We start from the raw sequence: 26,659 nt of genomic DNA on the forward strand, positions 1-26,659 counted from the left end.
CCAGGAGCATTTCGCAATGTGCAAGGCATTGCACGAGTACAACTGATCAATAACAGCTCAGCCTACAGAAAGGGCATCTGGTTCAGTCTCAGTGCCGCCCAGCAATATTATCATCACCAGGAGCCAAGGGAGTTGTGTGTGGCGGGGTGGAGGACATACACAATGCGAGGCAGACATCCGGTCACAGAACACAAAAAGACACAGAAAGAAAATGCAAGAGAGAATATACCACCAGTGACCGTCATCGGGCAGAAGATCCAAAAGCCTGAAAGCACATACCAGCAGGCTCAAGGACAGCTTCTATCTCACTGTTATAAGACTATTGAATGGACTCCATGTACAATAAGATGGACTCTTCACCTCATTCTACCTCATCATGGTCGTGGCACCATTGTCTGCCTGCGCTGCACTTTCTCTGTAATATCTTATTCTGCATTCTGTTATTGCTTTTCCCTTGTACTACCTCGATGTGCCGATGTGATGAAATGATCTGTATGGATGGCATGCAAAGCTAAGTTTTTCACTGTACTTCAGTACATGTGACAATAATAAACCAATTTACCAAAAAAATTACCAAGTTAAGGCTACACCAGCCCCAGCATTGACTTTTTTTAATTTTATTCATTTATGGGATATGGGCATCATTGGCATCTTTGCCCATCCTAAGTAGCCTTAAGATGGTGGTACAGTAAAGGAGATGAAGGCATTCCCATAGTGCTGTCAGGTGGGAAACTGGCAGCAGATGAGCTCTGCAACAATGAAGGAACAGCAATGGTGAGCGATTTGGAGGGGAGCCTGCAGGTGGCAGTGTTTTCATAGGCCACCTGCACCTGACCTTCTGAGTGTTGGAGGTCGTAAGTTTGGGAGGTGCTGCTGAGGAGGCCTCACTGAGGCACTGCAGTGCATATTGTAGATGGCTGACACCATGTCCACTGAGTGGAGGGAGAGAGGTTTAATGTGGTAAGAGGGGTGCTGCTTTGAACTGAATGGGGTCAATGTTCTTCAGTGATGTTGGGGCTGCATTCATGAAAGCAAGTACACGTTACTCCCTCATCTTCCTACCGCCCTCCCTGACTGCATGGTAAATTTAAAGGCAGAAAGACTCACAAAACCAAGGCAGAGAACTCTTCCCCAGGGAAGGAGGGGTGAGGCATCACTCTATGGCAATTTCAGCCTCTCCTGTCCTGCCAGCTATTAGGGTGAAGGTTGGACATCAGGCTGCCTGGCTATACCTTCAGCTGAGGATTTTAATATATGGGGAGTAGGAGATTATTTAACAGCAGGTGGAAAATTAACTGAAACTTTGTACAAAAAATCTTTACATAAATATGGGCAAATGAGATGGCTGGAGTATATTTATGACTCAGTCAGGATGATTTCACGTGGTTACATTAATAGCAGTGCCCTTTACATTCAATGCTGCCTCAGCAATATGGGGAGTAGATGTTCGCGTAAATGGCCCTGTTGATACTTACAGATGTCAGCAAGTCACATAACCAGATTACTGAGTTCTAACGTCTCTGATGGTTTCCTCTGCCTTTTGCAATTTGCTCTAATACAGTATTGCAACTCAAATTCCTCCTCGGATGTCAACACACAGAGTGCTCAGATCATTGCTTCAAGCGAACCTTCAATATCTTCATGTAATGTCTTTCCTTTCCAACTGGCTGTTTTCCCTCAGGCGCTTACAACATCCACATCAGCAAGCACGTCACTTAAACAGCGGGCTCTCACCAGGCAGCACTGAGCATCCTGTGACACCATTTCATTTTTGGTGCTGTAGTGTCACATTGAACTCAGAGGTCACAACACTGGTTTTCCACCTTGCACCAATGGTCAAAGTTCTTCCTGCACTTTTTCAGAACATTTTATTGTCCTTACGGTTCTTAATTGCTAGTTCCCAATTCCTTATGAACATTCAAGTCATACGACCAATTAGGCCCAATGTTCTGCACCGGATTCTCAATACCTTCGCTAATCTGATTACTGACTGCTACAACTGACCTCAGAACCAGGGAGGTGAAACTCAGCCAGAGCTCTGGTTTGTCACCAAACCGTGTCATATGGGGAGAGCTTCTTTTCAGTTAAATTGCCTGCTAACCCTAAGCCCCAAGCCAAAAATCTCTTTGCATTTGTATTGAGTCTCACGTACAATTTTTATCTCGAGGCTTTGTTGGACCAAAAGCCATTGTTGGTTAGCATGCATGAGGTGATGTGAGAGCTGGACTTCATGGGAGTTAGAATATGGATAGTTGGAGAGTATGGAAGGGAGAAGGTGGGAGTCTGGCTTGGTTAGCATTTCAATAGTCGAGAATGAAGGCAGTAAAAGCACAGATGAGGGTTTCAGTACAAGATGAGCTCAAGCAAAGAAAATACTGCTGAGGAGGAAGCAGGTGGTGTTCAAGATAATACAGAATTGGACGCTCAGCCAGGACTCAGAGGCTGCACGTACTCTCGTTCATTTACGGACATGAATAATCACTCGGGAAGCAGCTCATGAAGGTGCCCTTAAGACGAGAGAGTATGATACTGGATGAAAAAGCAAGGAGAAAATAGACGATGCTTTTCAACACAAGCTCAACATCATTCTGGGTTGCAGACAGCATCAGTGAATGTCTGACAATAATTATTTGGAAAATTAAGTAGCTTGTGGAAAATAAAGATCCATTAGCTTGAAGTTCCCTAGTAATGCTGTGCATTTTCATTGTACACAGCATCGTGAAAAGGACAGTAATTGTATACCACGAACTGAATTACAAAGCTGCAGGCAATCCATTCCCAATCATTTCTTCTTTATTCAATTAACAAGAGATTCCTTACCAAATTACATTTCTCATGCACACCCATCTCTGACTTCTTTTGAAATGCCTTCCACTTCATCCCTAGTCAATTGCTTAACTGCTAATGAAGTTTAACAAGGTTTATCTTTTATATGGATTGAAATATGAGTGGTGAAGGTCTGCACTCTTGTACAAAGGCAGTAAAGGAGAAAGCTATTAACAAAACACCATCAATAACACAGCTAGTGGTTTCCAATGTGACAGTAATGTGCATTATATCACACAATCAGGGCTAACCAACAATCATTTTTACATTAAAATAATATTGCGCTGTTTTGTTGGTAAATATAACTGAGTGTAACAGTTAAAAGGCTTGATACTGAGTTTGTTCTATTGCTGGAATTACTTCCAGCTCCATAATCCTCTGGTCACTTGGGCATTCCTGCCCCTTATGCCTTACGATTGACATCATGCCTTTAACTGCCCGAGTCCTTATCCTAGAGCACCCTAACTAAAGCTGAGACAGCTAAAGCCCTCTCCCTCTGCCTTTATTACTTTGCCTCCCTGGCATTTCTCTTTTGGTCAGCTACCATAATTATTCCTTTGTCTGGCTCAACAAACTTGGTTAGATGACCCTCCCATGAATGGGATATTTCACAACAGGAAAGGTGTTACAAAAAACTTAAATTTGTTGTTGAGTTTTTATAACCCACTTCATGGAAAGCTGGTTGAGCACCTGGGGGCAGGGGGCTGAGGGGCGGGGGGGTGAGGAGGGAAGAAACCAGCCAAACTTCCCACTATCCAGCAACTTCAGGTCTTCCAAACACTGAGTGGAGACGGCTTTCTATTTGCCTGAATGCCAACATCAGCCGCGATCCAGAATCAAAAACTAGGTTCAAGCTGCACTCCAGACACCTGGTCACACAATCCGAGCTCACCCCTCAATGCAGTGCGGAGGTAGTGCTGCATTATTGGAGTCAACATCTTTCAGAATGAGACATGAATCCTATCCATTCTCTCAGATAAACCTGTGGCAAAGAGAGAGGAAAATCTTCTCAGCACCCTACCAACCAATATTATTAAACGAGTTTATCAAGTGGAAATCTGTTTCTGCATTATTATTCACTGCAGAGGCATCCATTCTTCAGCCAATACTTCACTGGCTGCAAAGCTCTGGGGTACGAAACATAATTTAACAATGCAGGTTCCTTATTTAACATCCTGCTGATGCCCTATTAAGGCTCCTACTTGAAGAACAAATAATTGGCAGCGTACAATTGGAAGCTGATGGTCAACTTCAGCTGCAGAAAGGAGGCCCAAGAGATTCAATATAAAGATCTTTCAGCAGTCCACAGTCAAATGGCACTGCCTATCCAAACTTCAACCTTGTAGGTGCTGCCAAAAGTTTGCATTTATGTGGCATCTTCAGGATAGAAAACACAGCAAGCTGCTTGAGAGAGAATTAAAGTAAAAACGATGCAGAGTCAAAGGTAGAGATATTGGGGTAGTTGTCCCAATATACGGTCAAATGGGTGGGTTTAATAAAAGAAGAAAAGAACTAGGAACAGGAAGAGACCATCTGACCATTCGAACCTGCTCTACTATTCATCAAGATCGTGGCTGATCTTCTAAAACAGCACCATTATCCCCATATCCCTTAATACCCAGAAACCTATTACCCTGCCAAACCTACCAAATACCCTGTTTTGAATGAACTGAATGAATTAACTCTGAGCCTCTACAACCCTCAAAACAATTCCAAAAATTCACCACTTTCTGGGTGAAGAAATCTCTCCCCATCCCAGTCCTAAACACCCTGCACCTGATTTTGAAACTGTGGACGCTGATTATAGACTCCTCAGCCAGGGGAAACTCCTCCCAGCATCCATCCTGTTCAGCACTGCAGGACTTTTCCCTTAATTTCAGTGAGATCGCCTCTTGTTCTTCTAAGCTCTGGAGAATTTGGGCCAAGTCTACCCAATCCCTCTTCATACAGCAGAAACCACCATTCCAGGAGCTAACCTGGTGAATTTTCAGTGCACTCCCTCTGTGGCAGGTATACATCTTTTTATGTAAGGAAACCACAATACTTCAGATGCAGTCTCACCAAAGCCGTGTATAATTGCTGCAGGAAATCTTTACTCCAATACCTAAATCCTTTTGGAATAGCCAAGATGCCTTTCAGGGAGGAGAGAACATAAGCAAAGCAGAACTAGCAGCAGGAGTAGGCACTTTTTTGGCCCCACACCTGCTCCACCATCAAGCACCATTTTTATGCCCTTTTCACATATCACTCGATACCTCTCTAACAGAGCCACCTCCCTAGGATCTTCTTTGGATCTTCGCTGCACTCCCTCTATGTAAGGAGACTAAAATCGTGCACAATTCTCCAGGCATTGTCTCACCAAGGCCCTACAGAACTGCAGCAAGATATCTTCATTCTTGCAATAAAGGCTAACATACCAGTCACCTTTCTAATTGCCTGCGAGCATTCAGTGATTTGTGTGGAAGTATACTCAGGTCCCTTTGAACATCAACATGTCCATATCCCTCACTGTTTAAAAAATACCCAGTTTTTTTGTTTTTTTTCGACCAAAGTGAATAACCACAGACTCTTCTACATCGTACTCCACCTGCCGTACTGTTGCCCACTCACGCAGCTTATCTATGTTCCCTTGAGTCTCCCCACATCCTCATCGCTACTCACATCGCCACTTAGTTTCATGCCCTCAGCACACATGGATGTCTTGCACTTGGCCCTCCTGAAGCAAATCACCCACAAAGATTGAGAATAGTTGGGACCAAGCAACAAGTCAGAGCCTGCCGACCTGAGAAGGACCCATTTATTCCTTCTCTTTCTATCCATCAGCCAACTCTATCCACTCCACTTTATTACTCCCAAATCCACGTGCTCTGTCCTTATTCACTAACCTCCTGTGTGGAACCTTATGGAAAGCCTTTCCAAAATCTAAATACACCATGTGGACTGGCTCCCTTCATCTCCTCTACCAGATATATCCTCAAATAACTCCAACAGATCAGTCAAACATGAAAGACCTTTCATGAATTCACACTGACTCTATTCAACGACATTATTAAACAAGTGCTTTGATATCATCTCCTCTATTATAGATTCCAATATCCTCCCAATGACCACTGTCAGGCTTAGAGTTTGATCGTTCCCTCCTCCTCCTTCCTCAGATAGCGGAATCAGCTCAACTACCTTCCAGTCTGCAGGAACCATTCCAGGACAATCATATTTTGGAAGATCATCAAAAAAGTTTCCACTATTTCCACTGCCACCTCTTCCAAAACTCCAGGATGTCAGTTTCCATGCTCATTAACTTCTCCAGAAGTGTTTTTTTCACTATTAATTTCTTTCATTTCCTCCTTTGCATTGAACCTCGGTTCATCAGGATCTTCTTTTGTGTCTTCTTCCATGAAGACAGACACAAAATATTTGTTTATTTCCTCTGCCCCATTATGAATGATTCCCGGAATGAAAGAATTGACATATGAGGAGTGTCTGATGTCTCTGGGCCTGTACTCAACAGAGTTCAGAAGGATGAGGGGGCATCTCATTGACACCTACTGGACACTAAAAGGCCTGGATAGAGAGGATGTTTACATCAGTGGGAGAGTCTAGGATCCAAGGGCACAGCCTCAAAATAAAGGGATGTCCCTTTAAAACTGCAATGAGGAGGAACTTCTTCAGCCAGAAGGTGGTGAATCTGTGGAATGTGTTGCCACAGAGGGCTGTGGAGGCCAAGTCATTGGGTGTATTTAAGGCAGAGATTGATAGGTTCTTGATTGGTGAGGGGGTTAAGGGTTACAGGGGAGAAGGCGGGAGAATGGGGTTGAAATAAAACAGCCATGATTGAATGGTGGAGCAAACTCGATAGGCTGAATGGCCTCATTCTGCTCGTGCATCTTACAGTCTTATAAACTTTCCTGTGTCTGTCCTTGCTAGTCTTTTCCATTACACACACCTAGAGAAGATTTTATAGTCTGTAGGGAAGTTCAGGGAGACAATTCCTGAGCATGGGAATGAACAGCAAATGGCCCAGCCACCAAAGGACACAGTGGACATGCAGGAAGTGCAGTGCAGAACTGTTGGAGAACGTTGCAGGGAAAGGGAGGGATGAGGCTAAACATATCCACATGGGAAGACAATTTTAAACAGTAGGCCTTGGGATGGGAATGGACCCAGCATCAACAATGACCCGAGTGATGGCTGAGCAGGACTTGGTGTAAGATAGGATACTGAATGCAACGGAGGAGGAGAACGAGAGGCAGAATAAAACTTAGTACATCCACCTGCCTATAAATCACAATGGAGCTCATTGAGGAGTTTAAAAACAAATTCGAAACCAGTTCATTTTAGGGATTTGGAATGTCAGCTCCAGATAAACAAAAGATGCAATAATGAAGCAAACCCAGGAAACTGGGACATAAAACTTTAGAGATGGCTTTACGACCCCATTGTCTGGATTTACTTCATACTTGAAAAACAATAACTGGAATTCATTCAGGGAAAATAAAACATTTCCCCTATAAGATTAAATCACTTTTTCTTTTCCGATTTCCTAGCCAAAATGTTTTATCATATTCCACTTGCATTTTCCACCGGCAATTAAACTGAACTTTTTTCTTACCATTTTGCCCAAGGCAACAACTGCATAAAAGCAGGTGACTGCACATTAGCCATAAGGAACACTTGAATGCATCTGGAAGAACTAGGCTCAGTGAAATGGAACTCATCAATTTTTCAAAGACAATGTTATACTCAGAGACACCAGAGTGTAAAGTGCAACCTGAGAAGTTTAAAAATTTGAGAGCAGTTTGCATTGTTGTAAATGGCTCCGCTAGTAGCCTTTTGGAAGGGCACTGTGTTGCGTTAATGAAGATTTGGTCACTCAGAGTGAGAACAGTCCAGTAGCCAGCAGTCAGCTTTCATAATCTGGACATTGAGAGTTCAAATCCTGCCATGGATTTCTGAGAGTTTTAATTTAGCTTAAAAATAATCAAGAAATAACAATTGATGCATAAAAAGGAATTCCCCCTCCAAACTCACAAAATGTATGCTCTACAATTGAAGCAATAGGCAAGAAAGGAATCAGACCTGAGCCTTTGGACATATCCAACCATGTACTAGATAGCTTAAGGCTTGTCCTCGCTGACACCTCACCAGGATCATTTAAGGATTTGAGTGCCGCGTGAGCAGGAATTGGTGTGGAACAGGTGTATTCTTAACCTCCTGTAAGTGTAGCTCCCTAATCAGATACTTGAGGAAGAAAATGCCAATTTCCAGCCTTCTTTTCTATACTTGGAAAACTAACTTGGAGACACATGATAAAATATGCCCAACATGGAGCGAGTCCTAATTCCAGAGTGAGGCAGAGAGTGTGTGTGGCAGGCACAGAGGGAAAGAGACAGAGAGAGACAGAGAGAGAGAGAGAGAGAGAGAGAGAGAGAGAGGAGAGAGAGAGAGAGAGAGAGAGAGAGAGAGAGAGGAGAGAGAGAGTGTGGTAGGCAGAGACAGAGAGAGGGAGAGAGAGAGATGCAGAGACAGAGAGAAGCAGGCACAGGGGCAGAGAGAGACTGACAGGCAGAGAGACAGACAGAGAAAGACAGACAGAGAGACAAGAGAGACAGAGAGAGAGGCAGACAGACTGAGCATGAGACAAAGACAGAGAGAGGGGTGGATCAGACAAAGGGACACAGTTGTAGAGACAAAAGGGACACACACAAACGTATACATATATACATACACACAGGCACACATGAAGAGGCAGAGAAGTAGCAGGGAAAGGGAGAGGGGATGACAGATTGTTACAAGACTGAGGAAAAGGCACAGCAGACAATTAACACTGAGACACATAGATGGAAAATTACTTTGTACAAATTCAAGCAAGCTGTTGCTGTTGGGTTTTATTGTTCTGCCATGTTGTTCACGATACAGTCGCTTGCTCTCTATTCTTCCATTCCCAGACCAGACGTGCTGAGCTGGAGGGAATCTCCTGCTGTCACCATGGCTGACAGCAGCAACTTGGTACAGACCAGCGATCAGACCTGAGCTTTTGCAATGTGAATTGGTCAGTGAACCTCACCAAAAATGACCCGCTGCGGCAGCTTCTCTTTGTGTGTTCTTCCTCTAATTTGAGGATGACCAGTGACTAAATAACCGCTGCCCCATGCCATGAATGGAGTGGAGCCAACCAGACATATTACAACAACAACACCTGGCACTTCCAGTGCCATTAAGGCTGTTAAAAAAGGTGCATTACAGTGTTTTAGAGCTTATCACCGTATCACATATTAGCACTTGGTCAGAGTGGAAGGTAATATTGCCATAAAGGAGCAGGGCAGAGGGACAGATGAGGAATTGCAGTGAGTTGTGAACAGAGCCCTGTTCATCACACAAACCAGCCTCCCCTCCATTGACTCTGTTGTCACTTCCCACTGCCTCAGGAAAGAAGCCAAAATAATCAAGGACCCCGGTCATTCTCTCTCCTCCCCCCTCCCGTCAGGCGGAAGATACAAAAGCTTGAGAGCACACATCACCAGACTCAAGGACAGGCTCTTGAACAGACCACTCATACGCTAAAAGATTTACTCTTTCTACCTCGTCACGGCCCTTGCATTTTATTTGTCTGCCTGCACTGCACTTTCTCTGCAACTGCAACACTATATTCTGCATTCTGGTTTTCTTTTAACTCCCACGATGTACTTGCATATGGAATGGTCTTTCTGGATGGCACACAACCAAAAGTTTTTCACTGGATCTCAGTGCATGTGACAATAATAAACCAATTCCAATATCACCATTAGTGGTGGAGCAACTAAAATCAAAGATACTCAACGGGACAAACCGAAACACTTGAAAGACCTTGGGTAGGATGTAGACTTGGAGGAGAAACTATTTGAGAAATTCATGCAGCAGATTTGAAAACAAACGTGGGAATTTTAAAATCAAGGCATTGCCAGACTGGAAGGCATTGTGTATCAGTAAGCAGGAAGCTCACTGGGTTACGATGGGAGTAAACTCGAGGGTGATGGGAGAGCGGGCAAGCCATCTGATCTAACCATCTGCAGGCTGATGATGGTAAGATACATTTTCGTTCAGTGCAAAAAGATGTTCCATGTGGGAAATCAATGCTCGACCAAGACTGAAACAAAATCCTTGGGTCTCTTCACACTTACCAGGATAGAGAGGAGGCAGTTCCGGATCAGAAGGACCATGCCCAGACCAAACACTGCGGTCGCCACATTCCGCCCGTCCCACATAGACTCCACCAGAGGAATACTCCCCACTTGCCAATCGTAGCAGAGGGTAATAGGTGCCAACAGCAGCCAGGCATTGAAGGTCAGCAGGTAAGAGTAGGTGAGGAACCTGCAGCACAAACAGAAAGGAAGAATGAACTTGCATTTCTACAGCGCCTTCCATAGCATTGTAGTTTACTGCCATCAAAGTGCTTTAAAAGGTGTCATGAAGGCAACTTGGTAGCTAATCTGCCACTGCCAAATCTCTCACATAGCTGGACAACAAAGGCCAGAAAACTTTGTCGAACTTTGACCAGGCTACTGAGAACCTTGTGCATTTTAAAATAATTCGGAACATCTTTTACATTTACTTGAGGAGCATGTAGCCCCTGTCTTTATTATGATTTACTCATTCACTGATAAGGTCATCACTGGCAATGTTAGCAGTTATTGTTCATCACTAATTGCCTCTGAACTGAGGAGGTAGATTGGAGTCAATCACATTCGTGGGTCTGTAGTCATGTTGGACAAACTGCGGTCAGCTTGATGTTGTTGTAATAATTTAGTAATTTCCTGGCTATTTGTTATTAACAATAGCTCGGTTTACATCTCATTCAAATCACAGCACCTCAACAATGTAGCATCCCAGAAGCACACTTCAGCATTACCATGGATTATGTGCTTTTGTCTCTAGTGTGGGACTTGAAACCACAATCTTTTGATTCCCAGAGCTTGCTTCTGGCAGTGAGCTGCCCATGATCACTGGAGACCTAGGTACTAAGTCCAAATTTACCTTTTGCCCAGTCGCCAGTGTGGACTTTATAATCAAAGTGCCAAGGCCCTGTGCTGCGATTCCCTTTACATGTTGTAATGCCAGTGTGCCAGAGCAAGCTCTGCCCACAAAAGAGCTGAATAAACATTGACAGCTGGCAGAACCATGCTCCCAGCTTAACCAACTGTCAAATCTATAATCCTTTGAATGTTTCTGACAATTAGAATTACGTGGCAGGTCAGGAATCCTGCAGAGAGAGAGAACCAAATTAGTCCTTCACATCAATTTCCTCACATCAGAACATAGTATGATAAAAGGTCATTGACATGCAAGATGATCACTGTTTCTCTCTCCACATGTGCTGTTAGTACTGTTGAGCATTCAGAGTTCTTTTTGTCTTTATTTCTGATTTCCATCATCTGCAGCATTTTGCTTTCATTCAATTTTGTAAAACTGGGTCCAGATCCGTTGAACTGTGCTGCATTCTCAAAATAGAACTCTCAAAAGTAATGAACATCTTTATTCCTTTCCCCTGGACTTCCATCCTGGTAAGACACCTACTGTACACCAAGCCTCTGCTAATTGCACTCATTTCCAAACCTTCAGGGAGATGATAAAAATTAATTTCAACCTTTGGATCAAGGACATAGGTATTAAGTCTTAAAAAGCTTTCAATGTAATTTACTCAACCACAATCTAATGAGGATAGTTTATCACAGACAGCTGACTGACATATGATTGAAAATTTTTGGCTGCATTGATCAAATCACACTGGGCTATCATTCTTAAATAGCAAGAAATATATTCAAGGGCAAATTTAAATATAATCATATTTTAAGGCAGGCATGGTAGTGTAGTGGTTGGCGTAACACTATTACAGCGCCAGCGACCCAGTTTCAATTCCGGCTGCTGTCTGTAAGGAGTTTGTACGTTCTCCACGTGGGTTTCCTCCGGGTGCTCCGGTTTCCTCCCACATTCCAAAGACATATGGGTCAGGAAGTTGTGGGCACGCTATGTTGGCGCCGGAAACATGGTGACACTTGCGGGCTGCCCCCAGAACACTCTACGCAAAAGGTGCATTTCACTGTGTGTTTCGACATACATGTGACTAATAAAACTTGCCTGATTGATTCATGGCACATTTTACATCTCGGAAAATGCAAGAGTTTATCTGGAAATTGAGGGGGATATGACAGGGAATCCACTATTTGCAATGAGATCGTTGAAGGTCCCCAAAATAGCAACCTACTCCCAGACGTGGAACCTTTGGAAAAGCAGAGGCCTGACACCAGCTTGGAAGCGGGCACGGTACCTGGTGAGGAGGTAAGGGGAGAACGAAGCTGGGTTGTCCTGCTCTGAGAAGTTGGGCATGGAGCCGGCCATGATCCATACTCGGAAAAACAGAATGAGGAGCACCTAGAAGGAGAGAAAGAAGTGATGGTTGGTGCTGGCACAACTCACACTGGGCAACGTCCTGATGACAAGCACAGCGCAAGCAGCACCACGTTTCCTAGACCAATAAGTCAACGCCATTACTGGTCGCGACTCAGCCGCTGAACCAGGATGTTCGAGCACGTAATCCGGGATGACAGTGAGGGAGTGTTGCCCTCCCACTGCCATCACAGGAAGAGGCACTGATCCTTCCACAGCACCATCCTGACAAAAACCAGGGACCTGACTGATGTCTACTCCTCAAACAATATTCGTAAGAAAACCCAGGGGGCTGAAAACCTTTGGAATTTGCAAGCCCCAACTGTGCATGCTCAGTTGTACAGTAGATTTCTGATGCCTTGCCACTTGTGGGATCGTGCTGTGTATGTAAATTGGCTGCAATATCTCCTGTGCAAAAGCAGTGGCTTCAGTTCTGAAGTACTTTATCGGCAGTGAAGCGGTTTGATACGTCCTGAAGTTGTGAACAGTACGAGATGAATGCTACAAGCTGGGTTACTGCAAGGGTTATCCTCTGGGCAGTGGTTAAATAGAAGGAGTTAACAAAACGAACTGCTAGTCAGCGGGTCAAGTGGCACCTGTGAAAGCAAAGGGATAGTCAACATTTCAGGCCGAGACCCTGCATCAGGACTGAGAGTGCAGAGGGATGATAGCCAGTATATAGAACTGAGAGGGAGGGGTGGGAAGGGGCTGGTAGTGTTAGGCAGAACTGGAAGATAGCCAGTATACAGAGGTGAGACAGACACTGGCAGGTGACAGGCAACCAGCCTCTTGTCTCACCCTTCTCTCTCACTTCTATATACTGGCCATCTTCTTGCTACTCGGGGAAACTCAAGTCCTTCTGGTTCTCTCAAACTCAGTTAATTTCAAGGTTTATCGGCAGACCAGAAGGAAATTAAATCCACTGAGCAGAATGGATGAATCCATTTGCTGGCTGAAGAGTAAGACATACAGATTCATGCCGTGCCTATTCAATCGTTCATGGGCCACTGACCATGTCATTACAACAGGGGAAAGGACGGTCACAGATTCAATCTTTGGCCTGTATCGAGTTAGGACGTCCCACCCGTCAGCAGCTGAGATCATTGTAATTGACCTCAGTGTTTCCCATCAAGAAGGGGAGAATTGTCCTCGTTGCCTTACGGTCACTTTCCCTTCGTATGTCACTGCGGGGGAAGATATAATACTGGGCTCTGTACCCTGTGGTTAAATTGAATCACGGCGCGCATTGTCTCGGTTTGAGCAGAAATACCAAATGCTGGACGAGACAAGGATTCCAGGAAAGAGGAAACATCCTCAAGGAACGAGATGGAGGAGGGAAAGAATTGGAAAAACAATTCCAGCAGTAACTACTTGGGTTTCAATTTGCCTCCATCATGGAAGGGATTAACCTTCAGGAACAAAGACTGGTCACAAATTGGCCCTAACTTGTAATGGCATCCTAACCCACAGCTCTCATCATCAAATCGTTGAGTTTATTGTCATGTGCACAAGTACGGTAGGGTACAAGTGCAATAAAAAACTTACTTGCAGCAGCATCACAGGCACGTAGGTACAGATAACACACAGAATGTAGACTTACACATAAATTACACAAGACAGTGAAGAGAGAGAGAGAAAAAAAGTGCACAAACGAGACCTGAGTGCAAAAAAGAGACACAATCAGAGACAAGTCCATGGCAGTGCAAGAGGTGCTCCATGGAAGGTGGCCCATTGATGAGGTAGGGTTAGGGTTGTGCAGGTCAGTTCAAGAACCTGATGGTTGTAGGAAAGTAGCTGTTCCTGAACCTGGTGGTGTGGGACTTCAGGCTTCTGTACCTCCTGCCTGATGGTAGTAGTGAGAAGAGGGCATGACCCAGATGGTAGGGATCCTTGATGATAGATGCCACCTTCTTGAGGCAGCACCTCCTGGAGATGCTGTCAGTGGTGGGGAGGGGTGTGCCCGTGAAGGAGCGGGCTGTGTCCACTACTCTCTGCAGTCTGTGCATTGGAATTGCCATCCCAGGACATGATGCAACCAGTCAAGATTTTTTTAACAGTGCATCTGTAGAAGTTTGAAAGAGTATTTGGTGACATGCCAGCTCTCCTTAAGCTTCTAAGAAAGATAGAGGTGTTGACACGCCTTCTTCATGATCGCATCTATGTGCTCGACAGGTCATCTGACTTGTTAACGCCCAGGAATTTGAAGCTGCTAACTCTCTCCACCTCTGACCCACCAGTGAGAATCAGCCAGGCCAAGGGCTTTTCCACCTGACCCCAGAATTTTATTGATAACAGCACTAAAAGAACTCATTTATGGTTATGGATTCAAGCGAAATGACCTGAAATTGACTCCCACCAGTTGCCTTGGAAACACAAACCTAACCCCACCCAATCAAGAACGTGTCTGTCTTTGGTGTTTTAGGATGTGAAGGCTTCAGAGAGGGTGCAGAAAAAAATTACAAGGATGGATCTAGGGATTAGGTTGAAAGAAGATTCGTTGGAGGTGTATAGGGCCATGGGGCTGGTCTAGAAAGGTAGAGAGAAGGAAATGGTCATACTTGCAGATGGTTCAAGGCCAGGGAGGCAGACTTTAAACTGTGACTGAAATATACACGAGGAACTGATGGAAAGTTGTGTTTTTATTCAAGTATCAGCTATAATCAGGAATTAGGGTGGTATAATTAATTGGTGCTTTCAAAAGTGAATTGGATTGGAATTTGAGGGAATAATATGCAAATCTAAGGTCCCTGGGGAAGGAACAAGGGAATCTGACTGACTGGACTGCTCTACAGGAGATAACTTGCACCTGATGGGCCAAATGCAGGTAAAATTAGTGATTAGAGTCTCGGGGCCCTCCACTAGAAAATAAACAAACGTCAGTGGAAATGAACATCAGTTTAAAAGGTTCCCATGATGGGAGGACATGTTGTTTGCATGTGGGTGACTGAGCAACTACAACTGTTGTCCATGGGAGGTCCTTTGTCCTTGGACAGACAGAGAAGTGGGAATTGGTCATCCATCGTCCCCTGCTCCCATGCAGTGTCCCAGAATAAGGTGCCACTGTTGCTTCACAGTAACTGCTCTGACTGCAGTGTCATATTCATGGAATGTTTTGGAATTGGAAAAGCAGTACATCCCTATAATCTAGGGACAACCTAATGGAGTTGCTTAATACACAGAAAGGAACACCAGAAATAGAACAACGATTAGGCCAGTTCAGCCCCTTGTACCTGCTCTGCCCTTCAATATCCAAAAAAAAAAGTGCTGGAGGAACTCAGCAGGTCAGTCAGCATCCATGGAAGGAAATAAACAGTTGACGTTTCGGGCCGAGACCCTTCGTCAGGACTGGAAAGGAAGAGGGCAGAAGCCAGAATTCTTGAGTCTGTCCTTCAATATCATGAGCCCCCTATCCCTTGTTTCCCTTCATACTAAATATAGGCCATGTCTCTAATATAAATATAATGAGGATATAGACCACATGCAGGCAAATGTGCAGTTTAAATTGGCATCAGGGCCATCACAGATATCATGGGCCAAAGGGCCTGTTCCTGTGCTGTACTGTTCAATGTTCCATGTTCTAAAAATCTATCGATCTCTGTCTAAAGTATACTAAGTGACTAAGCCTCCACAGCGTCCTTGGGTAGATAATTCCAGAGGTTCACTACCACGGGTTAAAAAAAAGATACACACATTTACTCTCTGCTTGAATAACCAGAAACAGAGGACATGGGTGAGGCCGTGTTTAATGTGTTCATGATAAAACAGCTTGCCTGCACTGCACGGACAGGGGTAGAAAGGGTAAGCTCACGGTGAGAATCTGAATGGAATGACAAGGATCATCCCATGAACAGCTCCTGAATACATAGCATGGGGTGCAGCGGAGTGTGGGGAACTTTAAAACATTAGGAGAGCACTTGCTTTGTTATATTCAAACACGTGAAGTGGTAGACAGCAATGCAGGAATTGCACCATTGAATCCAGTTTCAATGCAGATTCACCAGGAGGATAGGACAGGTGAGAAGCCCCAGCTGAGCAGAACTTAGAAAATTAAACATGTCAGGTTAAGAGAATGTAGCACAAGCATAAAGAGCTGATTTATGTGTTACAACATGAAAACATTACTCCCTGAAAACCAGAACCAAATTTCTCTTTTACCTCCCGACTGAAATTGGTGAATGTTGAGGTTTGAACTAAAATAACAAGTAGGGCAAAGCGAGTCAACGCCCTAATTTGCTGTCAGTCCCAATTCTGTCAATGCTTTCTCGTGTACTTACATAGATGGTTACAAGAACAGCTCTCTTTAGGTATGGCGCAGAGACTTTGAGGATTCCTTTGATCCTGTCAGCCGAGAGGTTTCTGAAATGGAAAAACAAGATTGATTTTTAATAAACAAAGATGTCAGACGCTCAACTAAACAAAACACTTTAGCCGTTGACATCAAAAATCTCTTTGGACAGGTGTTAAAACCAAAGCCAGGACTCCATCCGAGGGATTAACTCCAATAGACCTCACTGTAGCTTATCCACGCAGATAAGAACTTAGACATGTTCGGCACTTACTGGACTGATTCACTGTGGTTGTATTTGAAGCCTCCGCTGACTAACCCTGGGTTAAGAGTGGAGGAGTGTCAGCCAGGGTTCTGGTTCCTCATCTCTATCAACAACACTCTGATGTATGCAGACGAGGGTGAGATCAGGGCAGGCTTTGGTACCGCTCCACAGTGGAAGAAACTGCCAAGGTTTAGAAATGAACAGTGGATAAGGGATTATAGGTCAGCGAGGTCCTGCAAATCTAAATTCTAACAATATCTGTCTGTGATGGGTCTCTGTACCTGGAAAGAACAATTCAGTGTTGGGCCTCCAAGGGCCTGTACCTTGTAAACTAATAAGCTGACAAGAAACAGTCATGGGCATGGCACACATTAACATGGATCAGACATTGCCCAGGACACGACAAAGAACCACTTCTCCTTCTTCAAAATAAGATACGTCAGACATCAGATGTGAGGGCAGCTGGGACATGTTCAACATTTCCTTCCTCAGTACTGTACACAAGTCCTGATCTAGATAGGAGTGGGGCTTAGACCCACAATCAGACAGGGGCGAGTCCTGTCACCACTAAAGCAGAACTGACACATGGGGGTGAGGGGCACACATGAACTGTACCTCTCAGGAGAGATTGGATAGATGTCAATGGACTCGATATTTTCAAAGGAGGGGCGGAAGAGAAAGAAATGGCAACTCAATTTCCCTAAAAACAACTACTGGAGTATCAGAAGATAAATTTGTTAAATCTGAGCCACGCTTTTATATTTAAAATAGATAATGCCCAAGGGAAAGCCACATCAGTGGGATGGTGCCCACAGCAGTGAGTCATTTCCTTCAAAGAGTTCCTGCAGGAAATTGCATTTTTGCAAACCATGCAAAACGTAATGCAAAATATGCAGCTGAAAAGGTGCAGAGAGTGAGGCAGCATGCACCACAGTTACATCAGAATGGGTTTCAGTCAAGTTTTAGCACCAGTTCCTTCTAGCACCGAAATAAGTTACCCAATAGCTATGCTGGTACCAAAATTGTGTAGGGTGGGGCTTTTCCGATGTAAGAGACAACACAGCCAGCCCAATCCTCGCTGTAGCTGCCCAGTGGGAGTCAGTGCAGAGCAGCAGGGTGATTTCCACTTCCCTTGACCTGTAGCCCCAAGGTTACCATGAGCAAATGAGTGGAAAGAAGCCAATTTAACCCAGAGTTGGTTCAACTGCCTTTACTGACTTGGCTAATGGAGAGAAAGAGCCCACAAGGCCAGAACATACAACTGTCTTCATCTCGCTGATGGTTATCATTTGAATGGTATAAATGGGTTGAATCAATACTCTTCACTTTTATCTGTCCCTTTGTTAATTCAACTGCTTCATTCCAAGGCCAATGTAAATGCAGTGCCTTTACATTTAAGTAGTGACTCTCATATATTGAAACGTCCCGTGACTCTCAACAGGACCACCACCAAACAAAAATCAGACACCAAGCCAGAGGAAGATAAAAGAGCTGACCTTATAAAACAGTGGTTAGGCCAGAGCTGGGATACTGCGTGCAGTTCTGGTCACTGTATTATAGGAAGGATGTGATTACACTGGAGAGGGTGCAGAGGAGATTCACCACCATGTTGCCCGGGATGGAGTGCTTCAGTTTTCAGGGGATACTGGATTATTGCCCTCAGAGCAGAGGAGGCCAAGGCGGGAGCTGACAGAGGAAGACAAAATTATGAAAGGTATAGATAAGAGTAGATGGTAAGAAACTTTACTCTGTGGTCAAGGTGTCCAAAGTCAGAGGGCAGAGGTTTCAGGTGAGGAATAAGAGAGTTAGCAGGGATCTGTGGAAGAATTTTTTCACTGAGAGGTGGTTGCAATCTGGACTGCACTGCCTGAGAAGATGGTGAGGTAAGTACGCTCATAACATTTAAGAAGCATCTGGACAAGTACTTGAATCACCACGACATAGCATGTCATAGCATGTTATGTATACATTTGGGAATGTTTAATATAGCTGTTAGGGAGGGTTTAAACTAATTTGGCAGGGAGAAGGAAACCAGGATGATAGGATAAAGGAAGAGGTATATAGGAGCAAGTCCGAGACAATGTGCAGTGAAGATGGAAAGAAGGGCAGGCAGGTGAAAAGAGGATAATTTGCTGAACAATAGAAATACAGCAAAATTGGCAGCAGATACTGGTCTAAATGTACTATATTTAAACACACGTAGCACTAGAAATAAGGTGGATGACCTAGTGGCACAGCTACAGATTAAAAAATATGACATTGTGGCAATCACCAAGTCATAGTTTAAGGAAGGCTGTGACTGGGAACTAAATGTCCAGGGGTACACAGTGTATAGGAAAGATAGGCAGGTAGGCAGAGGGGGTGGTGTGGCCCTGATGGTTAGCAATGATATAAAATTAATAGAGAGAAGGGACATAGGGTCAGAAGAAGTGGAATCCTTATGGGTGGAGCTAAGAAATGGCAAGGGTAAAAGGACAATAATAGCAGTGATATATAGGCCCCCTAACAGCAGCCGAGTTGTGGACTATAAGTTACAGCTAGAAATAGAAAAAGCGTGTCAGAGAGACAACGTCAAGATAATTATGGGGGATTTTAACATGAAGGTGGATTGGGAAAGCCAGGAAGGCAGTGGATCTCAGGAGAGCGAGTTTGTGGAGTGTCTCTGGGATGGCTTCTTGGAGCAACTTGTTGATGAGCCCATCAGGGGATCAGCTGTTTTGGATTGGGCACTGTGTAACGAACTAGAGGTGATTAGGGAACTAAAGGTAAAGGAACCATTAGGAACTAGCGATCACAATATGATTGAGTTCAGTTTCAAATTTGAAAAGGAGAAGCTGATATCAGATGTGTCAATATTTCAGTGGAACAAAGGAAATTACAGCAGCATGAGAGAGGAACTGGCCCAAATTGATTGGAAAAGTAAGCTAGTTGGAGGGATGGCAGAGCAGAAATGGATGGAATTTCTACAAGAAATAAGGAAAATGCAGGATAGATATATTCCAAGAAAAAAGGTTATGAATGGAAAAATGGCCAAATGTGGATAATGAGAGAGGTGAAGGCTAAAATAAAAGCAAAAGGGAAGGCATACAAGGAAGCAAAAATTAGTGGGAAACCAGAAGACTGGGAAACTTTTAAAAACTTACAGAAAGAAACTAAGAAGGTCATTAGGAAAGAAAAGATGAATTATGAAAGGAAGTTGGCAGATAACATTCAAAAAGATACCAAGAGGTTTTTTAAAAATATGAAGAGTGAAAGAGAGACATGGGTTGACATAGGACCAATTGAAAACAGTGCGGGAGAGATTATAATGGATAACAAAGAGATAGCAGAGGAACTAAATGAGTATTTTGCATCGGTCTTCACTGTGGAGGACACCAGCAATATACTGGATAGTCATGGGTCTCAGGGGATAGAACTGAGTTCAGTTAAGATTACTAGAGAGAAGGTGCTCGGGAAGCTAAATGGACTAAAGACTGATAAGTCTCCTGGACCGGATGAGATGCACCCCCGGGTTCTGAAGGAGGTGGCTTCAGAGATTGCGGAGGCATTGGTGATAATTTTCCAGGAATCAATACACTCCGGCATGGTTCCAGAGGACTGGAAGGTCACAAATGTAGCTCCACTGTATAAGAAAGGTGGGAGGCAGCATAAAGGAAATTACAGACCTATTAGTCTGACGTCGTTGGTGGGAAAGTTATTGGAATTGATCCTCAAGGATGAAGTTATGGAATACCTAGAGGTGCAAGGCAAGATAGGTCCAAGCCAGCATGGTTTCGTGAAGGGAAGAGGCTGTGGATGTTGTGTATTTAGACTTTCAAAAGGCCTTCGACAAGGTGCCGCACAAGAGGCTGATTAATAAGATGAGAGGTCATGGAATTACAGGTAGGATAGTAGAATGGGTGGAGCATTGGCTGGTTGGCAGGAAGCAAATGGTGGGAATAAAAGGATCCTGTTCTGGTTGGCTACCAGTTACTAGTGGTGTTCCGCAGGGGTCGGTGTTAGGGCCGCTTCTTTTTACTTTGTACATTAATGATTTGGATTATGGAGTAAATGGTTTTGTGGCTAAGTTTGCAGATGACACCAAGATAGGTGGAGGAGTGGGGAGTATTGAAGAAATAGGAAGGTTGCAGAAAGACTTAGGTAGTTTAGGAGAATGGGCAAGGAAATGGCAGATGAGATTCAATGTTGAGAAATGTGCCGTTGTACACTTTGGAAACAGAAATAAACGGGCAGATTATTATCTAGATGGGGAGAAAATTCAAAGTACAGAAGTACAAAGGGACTTGGGGGTACTCGTATAGGATACCCTAAAGGTTAACCACCAGGTTGGATCGGTGGTTAAGAAAGCGAATGCTATGTTGGCAGTCATTTCGAGAGGTATAGTGTATAAAAGTAAGGAAGTGTTGATGAGGCTGTATGGGGCACTGGAAGCCTCATTTGGAGTACTCTGTGCAGTTTTGGGCCCCTTATCTTAGGAAGGATGTGCTGATGTTGGAGAGGGTTCAGAGGAGATTTATGAGGCTGATTCCCGGAATGAAAGGGCTTACTTATGATGAGCGTTTGTCGGCTCTTGGACTGTACTCACTGGAGTACAGAAGAATGAGAGGAGACCTCATAGAAACATTTAGAATGTTGAAAGGACTGGACAGAGTAGATGTGACCAAGCTGTTTCCCCTGGTGGGTGAGTCCAGGACCAGAGGGCACAATCTTAGAATTAGAGGGTACAGGTTTAAAACAGAAATGAGGAGAAATTTCTTTAGCCAGAGGGTAGTGAAATTATGGAATTCTTTGCCACGTACAGCTGTGGAGGCCCAATCATTGGGGGCGTTTAAGGAGGAGATAGATAGGTATCTAATTAGTCAAGGTATCAAGGGAGATGGGAAATCAGCCTGGAAATTGGGGCTAGAAAGGAATAGTATTAGTGTAGCTCATGGAGCAGACTCGATGGGCCGAATGGCCTAATTCTGCTCCTTTGTCTTGTGATCTGGTGATCTAGCAGCTACAGAACAAGTAGTAGTTAATGGAATTAGTATAGATAGGTAATTGAAGTCAGAATAGACATGGTAGATCGAAGGGCCTGTTCCTGGCTGTATAACTCCTGCGACTAAAGGCTGGGTGGAAGGAGCATGTTTGAAGCAGCATCTTAAGGGAGAAGGGAGACATGCAAGGGAGAACACTTAGGGAGAGAATTGAAGATCTTACGGCTTCAGAAGCAGAAAGCAGGCTTCCAGGAATGGAGAAATACACACCATCCATGTGCAAGCCAGAGTGGATGAGCATAGAGGTCCAAAAGACTTACAGGGCTGGAAGCTGCCAAGACTTTAGCATAAAATCTGAGGGCGCACCGTTCTGTAGGAGGTGCCTTCTTGCAGGTGGAGCGCTAACCAAAGCAGAGAGTTCTTCCTCATCTCCTGGCCAATACTTACTTCTCAACTCAGAATATAAGATATTTATTTATTAGTCACATGTACATCGAAACACACAATGAAATGCTTCCTTTTACATTACTGAGGATGTTCTGGGGGGCAGCCCGCAAGTGTCGCCACTCTTCCGGCACCAACATAGCATGCCCACAGCTCCTAACCTATACGTCTTTGGAATGTGGGAGGAAACCGGAGCACCCGGAGGAAACCCACGCAGACACGGGGAGAATGTACAAAATTCTTACAGACAGCGGCAGGAATTGAACCCGGGTCATCGGTGCTGTAATAGTCTTACGCTCACTGCTGTCAGCCAGCCCTGAAGCCACCGTGACAATTTAGGTGCTGCAATATATCTTTTAATGCATCTGGAATACAGGAGTGGTCTCCCCACCAAGATAAGGATATACTTGCAACAAAGGGAGTGCAGCAAAAGCTCACCAGACCAGTTCCTCGGATGGTCAGGGGATAAGAGGGGAGTGTGAGGGGTAAGGAAGATTAAGCTGACTGGCCCAATATACCCCATAGTTTAGAAAAATCAGAGGTGATCTCATTGAAACAAAATTCTTCTGAGGTTTGACAGAAGATTTTATGTTTGGCTGAGGTGAACCAGGGTCACAGACTCAAAATATGAGTCAGACATTCAGGAATGAGATGAGAAGAAATTCCAATGAGAAGAAGGAATTTCACCCAGACTGTAGTGAAACTTGGGAGACACAAGAGACCGCAGATGCTGGAATCTGGAGCAAAACCAAAGTGCTGGAGGAGCTCAGCGGGTCAGGCAGCATCTGTGGAGGGAAAGGGATAGTCAACATTTCAGGTCAGGACCCCAGATCAGGATTCCTGATCCTGATGCGGCTCCTGATACTTGTTCTTGATGCAGGATCTCGACCCGAAAAGTCGACCATCGCTCTGCCTCTACAGATGCTGCCTGACCCGCTGAGCTCCCCCAGCAGTTTGTTTTTTGATGGTCATTCTTCGTAGTTCTCTCCCCAATAGAGCCGTGGAGGGTCAGTCACTGAGTATACTTCAAGGCAGAGGTCGAGAGATTTTTGGATGGGGTTACTGCAGAAAAGTGATACTGAAGGAAAAATTGACCACGATCTTATTGATTGGTGAATCAAGCACCAGAGGTCAAATGGCCTGCTGCTGCTGCTATTTTTTACATCCTTGTGTGAACCACTGGCATATTGCAGGGCAGAGGGACCTGGTGGCAATCAATACCTCTCCTGCTGAAGGTTACAGCACCTGATATTCCTGGCCAATCTCTCACCCAAACAGTAAGCAATTGCCAGCATGCATCGCTTCTGAGATGAGATGTGATTGGTTGTTTGCAGCCTGACTCCCCTCAACTTACATCAATAAGAAGAAAGAAAGATTATCTGGTGATTACCATGTTGCTGCACACAAATTAGTCACCACCACGCTGAATTAATTAATTGTCGGAACAAGACTGCAAGATAAGCTGAGAGCAGCAGAGATGTTCTATTAATGCATGGATTTTGTTCTTTCTTTGTCACAATTTAGTTTCTGTCTTCGTATTACTGACGAGCTGAACTGGCACTGCTGGAGTTGGAGCTTGTCCAGATTTCAGTTGTAAAGGAAAAGTCCATCAGACTACACAAGGATGAAAGAGTTTAAGGCTCTGATCTCAGGATTGCCAGCAAACACATGTTGCATTAGTGTCTGTGGAATAGCTAAGTCATATAAACAAGGCTGCTTGATTGAACTATGTTGCTGTTGGATCACGCCCTTTATCTGCTCCAGAGATGATTCTGCATCAGTGCCAAGAGTATCAGACACTGACAGGTTCACTGGTTGTCTCCAAGAGGGTGACGCCAACAACATCAATAGCTTGTGTTTACACAGTGTCTGTAACATAGCGAAGCATCCGAGCCATGTCACAGGATTAGTAAGGTTAGAAACCAAACCACATACTGCACCAAACGCTGGGTCGCAAAGGTTGATTTTATAAAGAAAGAAGTAAGGAGCCAGAATAGTTCTGAGGGCAGGGGCAGGGGCAGGGCAGGGCAGGGCAGGGCAGGGAAGAACGCCAAAGCTTAGGCACTGGCATTTGGGGAAATTAAACTGGAGGTGGACAAGAAGCTGGGACTGCAGAAATGCAGAGGTTGTGGAGACTGGGGCAAGGATAAATGGGGTTATGGAAAGAAGAACAGGAAGGTTAAACAGGGTGTTGCCTATCATAAGCCCACACAGGTCAACGAGCACAGGATGAATAGCGTGTAGGACATGGGTGAGTTTCGACAGGGACAGCTGGTTTGAGCAGACTCACAGAGTGGAAGGCTGGTCAAGGGAGGGTTGGAACAGCCAAATCTAGAGGTAACAGTAGTATAGATAAGAGAATGAGCTGAGGAATCACATGGATGAGTGTATCAGCTGAGCTGGTGGTGGGGATGACAGTGTAACAGCGATGGAAAGAATTACTCTTGGTGACAGAAAGGATTCTGAGGTAGAAGCCAGCTCTATGCTCAACCGGATATCAAGCTTCAGCCCCATACAGTGGCAAGGAAGATAGACAGGCTTGGTGGCAAGGGAACCACCTTCTCGATATTTAGCACGCAGACATCTCTGCTCATCCAGTACTGATTAGCCGGACAAGTCAGAGGTAGCGGAGAGGTCAGGAGAGGTCATCAGCAAGGTAGAAGAGGAGTCTATCAGCGAGGGGCAGTGGTTGGTTGGGAAACAGAAGAGAATCTTTCAGGACTCGTGGTCAGTGATCCAGGAGTAGAAAGAGAAATCAAAGCTAAATAGGTGACAGAAAATGAGAGCAGAACTGAAATGAATCCTAATGGCCACGTTTGAAAAGACCATCAAGAGGCAGTAAGCTTGCTCATCTGTGCAAACTGGTAATGCACTTTGGACACGCACACCCTCCATAACCTCCACCTTGCATTGTGAACAAAATGACAAAAGCAAAATGGAAATCTCGTATGGAGCCCAGATACTCAAACCAAGTACCACGTGCCAAACCGAGTAAGTGCAGGGTTTGGGATGGCTGAGTATTGAAAACTTTTATGGTCCTTTTAGGCTCAGACAGGGCTCATATTGACCATGGTTGGGTTGGGTTTTAATGTTATACTAAAACAAACTCTAATCCAGCACATCAGACTCACCAAGCTTCAAAACAAGGGTGGCACCCACGAAGAAGAGTTACCCAAGAGCAGAGGAAAGTGTCGTTACCAGAGAGTGATATTGTACTAATCACTATGAAATCTTGGAGCCAAGACCACAGGATCCATAGCACGTTGCAAGGTACAAATGTGCAACTGGAGCTATCAGTAGAGGTTCGTCAGGAGAAATGAGAGGGGCAATGGGACTGTGCAGCCAGTGAGCCTTAAAACTCATGAGCACTTAAATACCAGCTATTAATCAGCACTCTCACTAAATGGATTGGAGCAAGACTACACACAGACTCTGGCAGATACACAGGAACAAGGTGTAACCATCAGCTATTTTTAGTGGAACATAATGGCACTGCTACATTTGCTATAGTGATTAAGGAAGTAACTCCCACAGCCAGGAGTACGTTTTGGAATGAGGCTCTGCTCTCCAGTGAGTCCAATTGGAACTGCACAACACTTATCCGAACGATGTTCATCGTGGAGCTTTCCATCATTAATCTAATTCCATTTCCACAGTATGTGTGTGCTTTCACTGGCTGGTGCTATCCTGGAGGACAGCTGCTGGTCAGATGGGAGCTTAGACGAGTTTCCCTCTGACATTTTATGAATGAAGAAGATTTTTGATGGAACATTGGAGGTTCTGTCAGAGCAGCAGATGGAATTCTGGCAAATCTCACGGCTCCATCACAGCAGAGATTAATCTTGTGTAGAACAGCTGCCACATTTTCTTTCACCACTCATTCGCGAAAAACCTGAGTCTGTTGTGGAGGAGTGCAGTAATAAGGTGATAGCTAATGGAATAACTTTAACGATAGTCGTTTGAAAGTAGCAAAGCTCCAAGGGTTTTCACAGGAGAATTATCAACATATGGCACCGAGCAACGCAGAGATATTAAGGCAGAGAACCAAAAGGGTCTGGAGAGTAAGAAGCAGTTTACTAAATGGGAGGGGGCGAAGAGGAAATTTCAAAACTGAGGACCTTGGCTGCTGAAAGCACAAACAGAATTCGTCATGTGACTGAAAGGCCAGCAATGGAGGAGTGCAAAGATCTCAATGGGTGGTCGAACGGGGAGAGAGATAGGGAAGGATTGGGAAGCAAGTAGAAGCTCAAAGTGTTGCTTAATTGGGAGACAATGTAGCTCAGTGAGCAGAAGTGATCTGTGAATGGGTCCAGATATGACCCAGGGCAGCTGCAACAACTTTGACCTCAGCTTCACGCATGGTAGCAACAGACGACTGAGCAGAGATGCATTGGACCGGTCAAGGCTAGAAGTAACGAGGGAGGCTTCAGAAGCAGCAGA

At 44.6% G+C, this 26,659-nt stretch overlaps 1 protein-coding gene across 1 annotated transcript in view; it reads right to left on the bottom strand.

The window, feature by feature from the left end:
* tmtc1 (transmembrane O-mannosyltransferase targeting cadherins 1) overlaps positions 1–26,659 on the bottom strand; it is a 151,499-nt gene that overhangs the window by 67,442 nt on the left and 57,398 nt on the right. Inside the window, 3 exon segments of the mRNA XM_052030031.1 lie at positions 9,984–10,173; positions 12,128–12,231; positions 16,521–16,602. Coding sequence (XP_051885991.1) covers positions 9,984–10,173; positions 12,128–12,231; positions 16,521–16,602 — 376 coding nt within the window.

Source organism: Pristis pectinata, chromosome 15, assembly GCF_009764475.1.
Source record: "Pristis pectinata isolate sPriPec2 chromosome 15, sPriPec2.1.pri, whole genome shotgun sequence".
In the NCBI taxonomy this organism is placed as follows: domain Eukaryota; kingdom Metazoa; phylum Chordata; class Chondrichthyes; order Rhinopristiformes; family Pristidae; genus Pristis; species Pristis pectinata.